General features: G+C 42.7%; 1 protein-coding gene across 1 annotated transcript; it reads right to left on the reverse strand.

Annotated features, from left to right (window-relative positions):
• Positions 1–923: 923 nt before the first annotated feature.
• Positions 924–8,757, reverse strand: LOC104443088. Its single transcript, XM_010056448.3, has 11 exons — positions 8,590–8,757; positions 6,989–7,585; positions 6,072–6,249; positions 5,759–5,987; positions 5,214–5,353; positions 4,713–5,002; positions 4,267–4,479; positions 3,690–4,181; positions 2,641–3,309; positions 1,778–2,296; positions 924–1,438 (listed from the first exon to the last, which is right to left on the reverse strand). The coding sequence occupies exons 2-11, from the start codon at positions 7,262–7,264 to the stop codon at positions 1,214–1,216; spliced, it is 3,231 nt and encodes a 1,076-aa protein (XP_010054750.2). The 5' UTR covers positions 7,265–7,585; positions 8,590–8,757; the 3' UTR covers positions 924–1,213.
• Positions 8,758–10,027: the final 1,270 nt, after the last annotated feature.

The following is a 10,027-nucleotide window of genomic DNA, read 5'->3' on the forward strand; positions in this document are numbered from 1 at the left end:
AATCGATTATGATTTTACATCAGTCATTTCCAACAAAAAAAAAAAATCAGTCAAAAGAGACTATTTTGAAAATTCACGTAAATATATAGAGCTAAATTAATAAAATTAAGATTAATATACAATAAATTTAGGAAGGAATGGGTGATTTTACTGTGTTGGTACCGCCTTCCCTGTAAAAAGCCGTATAAACCGACAAGTTCTGCCCACTGTGTGCACTGCATACTGAATTCAAACGCTCAGGTCTGCCACTAGTGAGTCAGTGAACGTACAAAGCCGTCGATGCAAGAGAAGGAGGAAGTGAAAAGGAGATTAAAGAGGTCAAAGTGGGTGCGAGTCCACGTCAAATTCTCAGGAAGAAAAAGCTTATGTCTCCTCCTTTTGGCCCGAAGGGCAGGAAGATCTGTGGCTATCCATGGCCGTACAAGTGGTCTTTTCCTTTCGCTTCTCTGTCCCCCGCGCACTCGTGGTAAGAAAAAGTTAGAAGGGTACGTTCGTTGGAAGACAGAGAGGTCCAAGTGGTCTCTCCCACTCTTCGAGCGCTATAATGTCTAGTCGGATTTGAACAACTTTATCCCCGATCCGATGAGAAAACGGCCATCTATCTCGGGACAAACTGACTCCGGAAGAGTGCTTTCCCCCCCGACCCGACTCTGCATTGAGAAGATCTCAAACAGGTCGGTCCATGATGTTCCGGATCATCGAACGGCATGACAAGTGCTAAAGGCAAATCAAGAAGCAAAGAAATTCAGAATGACAAGATGGTAGTGTTGAGTACTTCAAACAGGTGCCTAAAGCAGACCATAAAGAATCCTTACAAGTGCTTCTGGTTACAGAGGGAATCAAAGCATATGTAATGCAGAAGATGGTATTGGGAAAACGTGACAAACCAACCAAATTAAGATGGATGGTGCTGCCGCAATCAATAGAAACTCAATGCCAGCAAAATTTGACATTTATGAGAACAGATTAAAATCCGCACGTAGAGTCTTCTCGGCATCTGTCTCTATTTTTTACAGGATGTGCACGAACATGCACGAAGATCATTGAGAGTCAATGACGAGAATCTTTATTCTTAAGGAGTTAAGGAAGCTCGGTGTTCAAAAGGAAAGGAAAACTACCCTATAAAATTAAGAGAACAATGTACACTTATGTCAATCTGTACAGCCGAATTTACAAAAGTGCACGAAGGAAAAAAGGTGTTCCCTAACGCCGGTCAAGACTGGTTCTTGACGATTTTTACGCTGCTGTAGAATCGCTTGAGATCTTTTATAGCCTTCTCTTCGATCTGGATCGCCCGAATAGATGAGGGTGCATCGACCTCCGGTTTGAACCAGCGGTTCATTCCGGCAGAATCTGAAGGCGAGCCCTGCCCGGACGTGACTGCAAATCCAGTCGTTTGCATCTTTGGACTGTGGGAGAGACTCTGGTGCTGTTTACCCTGGGTTAGACACGAAGCAAAAGTTGAACATCCCAAACATCATAAAGGCATTAACAGAACTAAAATATATCGAACTGCCGAACTTATAAAAATTACTACAAATCGCACGAAGCATGTCCATTGAAATTACGAAATGAACATAATATAAGCACGCTGTGTCCATGTGACCACCTAACGAGTGTACTGGGGTTGTGCCGATGGATTTGGTGGGTCCGGGTGTGCATGTGTGCACGTGGGCAGGCGGAGTGCATCCCCTTCCAGGAGGACGCATATCAGTGCATGCATGCGTGCACTGGTGTATGTGCACATTTGGGAGAGAGAGAGAGAGAGAGAGCAGACCTGCTGCATCTGTATATCCCTTAATGAAGGCCGAGACATAAGAGGTGGAGTCCCAGAAGAAGCCCAGGGAGGGGTGCCCTTTTCGACATCAGAAGCTTGAGATGAACAAGCTCGTCCCACAGGTATGGGACTGGAAGGCAAAAACGAACTCAAGCTGATTCTTCCATCAGTCTCAACATCAGCTATGTCTCCTAACTTGGCTCTACTACTTGTTACTAAAATCTCCTTCTTGTTTTTCTGTTCGTCCAGAATCTGACGAAGCGAGGTGGACCCCTTTGAAAACTGGGCCCCACCCCATGCCGGCCCTTCAATTTTGGGCAACAGGGGAGGCGGTGGTGCTGTATTTCTTGGGGTGTCATCAAGAGCACCACTCAAAAACATGGAGAGCCCACCCTTCTTATTTTTCCTTTTCACCGTGGAACCCTTGCTCTTTTCAACATCTCTAACTTCACTCTTGCCAATAGTTGAAGATTCTTTCATAGCCTCAACCACCTTATCTTCAACGTGGGGACATTCCTCCTATCATGCAAAAATTAAATCAACACGAAACTATTAAAAAAATCACTTGTCACAAACTCGTCTATCTAACTACAGAACAACAGAAGCTTCCACAGATTTGTGGCCTGAAGACTAATCCAATTAGCAAAAAGCATATCTATTTGCCAAAAAAACTGCCGCAAAGCAGACAATGGGATTACCTAGACCAAATAAATTAAACGTACTGCTGAACATTACTTTAGATTTTGGTCCTTTCATAGGCTACACTACTAATTCAGTGGATAAGATAAACTTCTTGGTATTCCAGGCATAACAACTACATAATCAATTCTGTGTAAAAAATGTATCTAAGTAAGAAATTTTACCTCATCCTTGGAGACTGGCAAGAACCCAGGATCCTTACTGCTCTCTAAAGAACTCACTTCACCATCCCCATGACAAAAGCCAGACGCATTCTCTACCTGAGATACCTGATTTTTGTTCTTTCTTCTTTGCCTTTTAGATACTCCAGCATTCTTCGCCTTCCCATCTGATGGCTCCAAAAACAAGGGTTTTGCACTCAGTACGTCCACTGGGACACCCAGCTCAATGAGTGAGCTCTCAAGAGAGGACCTGGTCCTGAGCTTCGCTATCTGTTGGCAGTCGAGAGAATGCCCTTTGGACTGCTTTTCTTCAAGCATCTCTATCTGTTGCAACTTTTTGTGCAGAGCACGAATTTGTTTGCTGACATGTTCACTAAGATCATCTCTCAATTGCAGAAATGAGTCAGCATCTTGGCGGCTCTTGTTTCTCGAGGATAACTTGTTCATGGATGTACAACGCATCCTCACCAACTCACTCTCTCCATCCTCTTCTTCACTGTCAATAATTGCAGGAAAGACGGCAGTAGGCGTAGGAAGACGACGACAACTCCATGGCTCAGATGACCTCAAGTCCAATAACTTCTCCAGTCTGACTAAAATATCTAAAGAAGCAGTTGCCACGTTGTGTGATGAGACGGAGAGGACATAGTCCAGATTCCTGATAACAATATCCTATGGGCACAAGCACAACAAATCTAGTGAGTTATGCACACAATGTCAGAAATCTGCTAGAAAAATCAATCACGCAAAAGATTATGGGCTACATAGGAAATCATGATAGGATGCAACTGCAAAGTGTCAATGACCTCAAGGCACCGAACAATGATTAGTGTCACCTATTGTTTTACTAAAAACAAAGAAAGTAGAACAGCACAGTTTCAGATATACAAATGCAAAACTCTCACTACTGATAATTTTACTGCTGACAGCTTGAAAGGAGAAGAACCAATGGGCGGAAACATTACTCGGCATTGGCATGAAAGATCACAGTATTGGAGAAAAAAGTAGAAAAATATTGTGTACTCAAAAGTTATACGCCCTTCAGTCTATACCTCACAATGCTTCCTCAGTCCATCAGCATCGAGTGAATCTGCAATTTCAAGCAACTGGATGGCATTCCTAGGTTCCACTAGACACCCTGCTGCAGCCTTCTCACAGAGGCTTTTCAAGCTAGGTATTGGACGATGTGCGGCATCACTATCCTCTAATGTCAGTAATGCATTATTAGACTTCACATTGTCAAATAAAATGTCTTCATCAAGCTCTTCCAACTGATTCCCACCATTCAACATCACCTCCTGAGATTTCTTGGGTGCCAAAGACACATAAGCAGGATGAAAGAGAGAGGCAACCATCAAGAGATGGGTTTCTCCAACTGAGACAGAAGTCGCCTTCTTCAGGCCATGTAATCGTGTGGGCACCGGTGGCTTATCCTTCTCTTTCTTCCCATCCCACATGTAAACATCACCTGTGGTAGTAACTGCAGCAGACCAGTACTTTCCAGCAGAAATGCCCACAATGTTTCTTTGACATAGTGAATATAGCTATACCATGAATAGATGCAAGCAATTAGAAAATAGCCAAAACACTGGAAATAAGTAAAAACAGATACCAGTAACATATTTGAACCTGTTGGCATCTAAGGTTGGGATCAGAGGACACCCAACAAAATAAGGCTCCATCATCTGTAAGAGCCATGCTGTGTACCATCCCTGCCGCTATAGCTACAACGTGCAGTCGTTCCTTGCGATGAAACTTCAAAGGCATGCTCCCACTTTTCTTAAGATTCCTAGCAACAACCACACGTCTTGGAGTAACAAGCCTATGACCCCACGTATAAACCTAAAAGACAATAGATATTTAGAGTAAAACATGTATGGCAGATCATATCCAAAACAAATAGAAAGATGTCACAATCATGACAGATAATTTCCTAACGCACAGTTCAATACAACTACACAGAACGACTCGGGTCTGCAGCAAATGTGAAACCAAGACTTTTAACAAAGCCAGTATTAAATAGGAGAACAAGTTAAGCAATATTGACACGATCAATCATAGTGAAAGACAATGACCTCCCCATCTGCTCCCAGAACAATTGTGTGATACTTTGCAGCTGCAACTCCAATAAAAAATTTGCCCTTTAAATACTCAACCAGTCTTGGTGTGTAATTTGATCCAGAATTGGAAGTCCCATAACCAAGCTGACCTTCCCTGTTGCAACCCCATGTGAATACTTCACCAGATTCAGAAACCACAGCAGTGTGCTTATTTGCTGCAGCAACAGCAACAGCTTTTGACCGGAGGGCGCTAACTCTACGAGGAGTGGGCTGAGTATCAACAGAAGTGTACCCAAGTTGACCCTCTGCAAAAAATCATAAAAAGGATTCTCATACTTCAAAAAAATCACTTCAGTTCAGTCGATGAAGCAATGGGTAGAAGAAGCGAGAATGTCACCCTCTCAATTCTCCATTTCTCACTTGAAACACAAATGCATAATTGAGGTTAGACTACATAAAATTCCAAATTCAGTACAAAATGAGTACTGCACCATTCAGAAAGCAAATGAATTTCACCTCTATTAGATCCCCAAGTGAACACTTCTCCACCCTCAGTAGCAATAACAGTGTGATGTTTAGCTGCTGCAATTGCTTTCACACGACGAGATCCTAAACCAGAAGTCACCTGTCGTGGAGTGATGACTGCAGCTTGACCACTGGAAAGAATCAAGTGATTAAAAATATTTCAGGAAACACACTCAAATTCAAACAAGGCTATATATCTTAACTGTGATTCATTGGCCAGGGAGGGAGCCAAGCCAAATGCTCAATTTCTAGCCTAGACTTGTGCACGCACAACAGGTGTGTGTGTGTGTGTGTGTGTGTGAGAGAGAGAGAGAGAGAGAGAGAGAGAGAGGTGCAAAGAAATTTAGATGGCCAACTATTTCAGTTAGTGTCCACACAATTATTGCTTTTACACAAGGCCATTGTATTCTTTTCTTACAAAGAATCTAAGAGTCAGAAGACAATAAAACAAAACGTAGCATCAATATTCTGGCTCCTAAAACAAATACAATAAAGTAAGATCATGCATGGATAGAAGAAGAATACTAATATGTTACCTATGGATGTCAAAATCAGGATGCCCAAGCCGACCACCTCTTCCAAATCCCCAGGTGAAGAGTTCTCCTCGAGTACTAACAGCAACACTGTGAAACTTTGCGGCAGACACCTGCTTAATTAAGGAACCATGCAGTGAATCAACTTTGCATGGTAACTTTTGTATGCAAGCATTTCCAGTTCCTAGCTGATAATTTGCACCACTGCCCCAGCTAAACACCTCCGTGGCTACTGCAATAAGCAATAATTTGGACATACCATCAAGGGGACTCAATTAATAGTAACAACTATTAAATACAGGATTAAAATAAATACCAGCATCATAGTCATTCCCAATAACCTGCTTTACAGGCCCTGAGAGTAAGTCAATGGGTGTCCGAGACTTAGAGTCCTCCAACAAGATAGATGCACCGGACTGAAGGAGGACACTTGCAACAGCAAGATGACCAAAATGCAGGGCCCTATGAAGGCTGCTCCATCCTGATTCTCCATCCTGGAAAGCATTGCATGATCACCAATTATCATTGCTTCAAAGATAAATCTCTAGCTTAGCATCCAAATCCATAAAAAAGTTCGCTCACAACTAGAACAAGGGAAGAAAAATTCTACATTTCAAATTGAACCAAATTGAATGAAACCTGATAGTCAATATATCTTCAAAAAGCAAAGTCACACAATGCTATGCCATGCTCGATCCAACATGCATCTTGCAGATGCAGATGTTTCTCATCTAATGCAGCACAAGATCTGCCCAGTCTCATTTATCCTTTCTCAATGCCAATAAACAAAATTATCTTCAGTAACTGGAGCTATATTGGCAATCATGCAGGTCTACCCCACTCGACCCTGGATTAAGCTAGTTACAGCACAATTGCATGTTCTTCACTATACAAAAGACCTTCAAAAAGAAAAAATTGAGCCTCTTCCAACCACACCAAATCCGAACTGTGTCTTCTATCATCTTTGAGATATTTGTAATGCCATTCTCTTTATGAACATCCCCACTCCATCATGTATGAGACACTTATATCACATCGTTATGAAGCAAACATAAAAGTGAAATAGCATTGTGAAGAAACCGAGGAAAGAACAATGACAAGCTCTGTGATTATCAACAACAGGCTTAACAAGCACATTGCATAGAGATGATTGATCAACACACCAAAGTAATTCTAGGAACCAATAAACTCTTCATGAGACATATATTTAGACAACCATCAGAGAAAACCAACCCTAGCATCGGGATCAGCACCAGCTGCAAGAAGCCTCCTAACGACTGGAATGTGATTTCTCCATGTTGCAACATGAAGTGCCGTAAGACCAAAGGTGTTTCTTGAATTGATATTTCCCCCATTCTTTTTCAGTAAGGCCAATGCAGAATCAACATCAGCCAAAGAACCCTCTTGAACAATGACCCATAGATCTTTCTGTTGTCTGCCCGATAAAGTTTTACGAGCCGAAGCTGGCGAATTATGCTTCTGTCCTTGAGGAGAGACTAAAATCTCCATTCTTTCATGTAAACTACTATACTGCTCCTTCAATTGATAAGTGTAGAAACCAAATAATCCAGTTCCAAGGTTTCAAACAAACAACCCCACAGACAGCCGAAAATCAACCAAGAGCCAGTTAAAATGAGATCCAACCGCCCTATGAAGAAGATGATTCGGCCTAATCCATGGTGAGCTCACTAATAAACTCAGTAGCTCAAAGGAGAACTGCCATCATGAATTTAAGTTGAATGAAGAATGTGCCATCCTCACAATCCCAATATTTAGATTGCAGAGTAGAACTTATAGCCCCAATCAACAGATGCCATCGAGAATTTTTCACTGCAGGGATTACCCAACTAACAAGTTTAGCTATCAACACATTCATGCATTGCAGCAGAGATAAACCTCAACAAAGAAATTGCTGACGTAACCAGGAACCCGATCAAACAGAAAGGAAAAGAGATCTCCTCATTCTAAAACATGTAAGATTCTAATTATGCTTTCTTTGAGTAGATTTGCTTGCATGCTAGATAATGGTAACAAATAAAAGGGAACACTTATACAGAAAATATGATATTCAAGCACCAAGAAGATTACTGATGAGGGCAAGGCCTTTGAGAAATAGAGAAAAAGATCATTCTGAAGGTACCTATAAGAAGAAAAAAGTGAAGGAAATGGTATTCACCTACTTCTTGAGCTACAAAAATTTATCAAAGCAAGCTTCGCAAACTAATGGCAAAGTCCCACAAAACCAGTCCATCTGCAAAACCAACGGAGCACAAATTCCCCCCCATACTAAGGGAATGTCACTCAAAAGTTTCAGGTTCCATTTCTAAAATTGAGCAAAGTGAGCTTCCTCATCCAATCATATGCCACTTACTTTGTTAGACTAAGCACATAAAGAACATGAGTGGTGGATTAGAAATTGCTAATTTCCAACTAAAAAAAAAACTTAAACCTCTAAAAACAACATGTCAACTGTCCATCACCGAAACCCAGATCCAACATCAAGTATTCTTCCCGGTAAACAACCCAAGATCAAAATTTGAACGTTTCAGTCCACAAATGATCCCCAGGCAGCGAATAAAGGCGGAATTTTGAACAAGAAAAGGATGGCCCCAGCGGCACCCTCGAAGACAAGAACAACGAACCGAACAAGCACGGATCTCAAGGAAAGCACCACGACAATTCGCCATACCCCGCATCATCATTCGCTGACATAATGAACAAACTCAAAAAATCTCGAAAGCTCCAACGAAGAGCGCAGGGGAACTGGGCAAGGAGAAAGCTGCGCGAGGGAAAAGATTCGCGAGACGAGGAGGACGACAGCGAGGACGACATACCTCGCGTGAGGGGACTTGGGCGAGCACAGCAGACGAACCACGACGTGATGCGGAATTTCGCAAAGAGCGAATAAAATGGGGGCGGATCAACTGATTTGAAGTTCGAAGCGAATCCCACCGAAGAATATACCCTTCCCCCCCAACGATGACACAACGTATGACGATGCCTAAAAACTGGTGCGTTTCGGTTTTCAGAGGTAGGAGACTGAACGAACGAGGAGAGGAACAGAGAAGGGGGCGTTGGGGGAATTACCTACAACGTTGGAGGGCAGGGTGGGAAATGGAAAATTCGGAGATTGGGAGTGTACGAGAATACCCCCTGTGGACAATGTGGGAATTGTTGAGGTTCTCTTGGCAGTCGAGTTCTCGGTTCAGAGAGATGAGGGCTTGTCAGGGCCACGTTCTCTCTTCCGGTGATTGCCCGCTCGACACGTGGCGACACCTGGTGCCAGCTCGCGGGAGCGAAGATCTAGGCAATTAGGCATTTCGGCGTCCTTCGGCTTTCGATTTTTTTGTGTCGTGGAGAAGGGTTGTTGAGAAGGAGTCGTGACTTTGGACCTTAATGGAAGGGAACAAAGCCAAAGCGGTTCCCATTGTGCATACACATTCCATTTCGTCGCAGGACACGCCATCAATTGGCGTAACGCACTACAGAGGCGGATCTTGTCAATGAATTCTAATAAATTCTTACCGTCAACAATTTTAACTTTGATTCGTCCGCGTCGAATTTGTGCTTCTTCGCAAAATGATGCACTGCGTGACGTTTGAGAAAATGGATCGCATCTCGTCCTCGCCGTCGGCATTTTCCCCTTAGAATTGGTTGGATTTTAATCGAAATGCATTAACAGTAAAAGAACGAAAATTTAATGTGTCGATGATTAAAATAAAAGATCAAATGATCTGATTATTAGACTCCTGAAAGTTCAAGTCCAGGACATGTGCCGCCTTTTCCATTTCGACCATGAATGAAAGTCCGATTGAAAGACAGCATCACAAGAGGTACCGAAAAGTAGCAACAGCGCAAAAGAGTTGAATTTTTTACCTATCTTTAGAGGGTAATGCAAAGCCAATAGTAATGGCTGCTCAAGGTATGGAATAGACATCTAAGATATTGGTTAAAAATGGAGTTTCCCTTTGGCCGCACTAGCCAAGCGTGAATTTTCTACTTTCGACTCGAAAGAGAGGGGTCCTGGACACATTGCAGTCTGCCTGCTCAAATTATTTTCCCCCGAAATGCCTAATCTTGCTTCTAGCTAGCAATGGAACTGAATTACGGATGCGCGGACAGCGATGCTGAATCGACTTCGCTTCTCACCCTTGACCATGGATCGGAAGTTGGCGGTGGTTGCGAACAGAGAATCCAACAACCCCACGTATTGACCCCCAACCTTTCCCTCCTTTTTCTTTTTTATTTTCCCCCCTTTAGCGTTTACTTGCA

The sequence above is a fragment of the Eucalyptus grandis genome, chromosome 1 (genome assembly GCF_016545825.1).
Source record: "Eucalyptus grandis isolate ANBG69807.140 chromosome 1, ASM1654582v1, whole genome shotgun sequence".
Lineage (NCBI taxonomy): Eukaryota > Viridiplantae > Streptophyta > Magnoliopsida > Myrtales > Myrtaceae > Eucalyptus > Eucalyptus grandis.

Bases quoted from the DNA above. Each gene is read 5' to 3' on its own strand.
- LOC104443088 (XM_010056448.3), bottom strand. From the start codon at position 7,264: ATGGAGATTTTAGTCTCTCCTCAAGGACAGAAGCATAATTCGCCAGCT. The intron at 4,182-4,266 runs GTTCAAATATGT...TTCATGGTATAG, and splicing joins CCAACCTTAGATGCCAACAG to CTATATTCACTATGTCAAAG. The intron at 3,310-3,689 runs GTATAGACTGAA...TTGTGCCCATAG, and splicing joins GACTGAGGAAGCATTGTGAG to GATATTGTTATCAGGAATCT.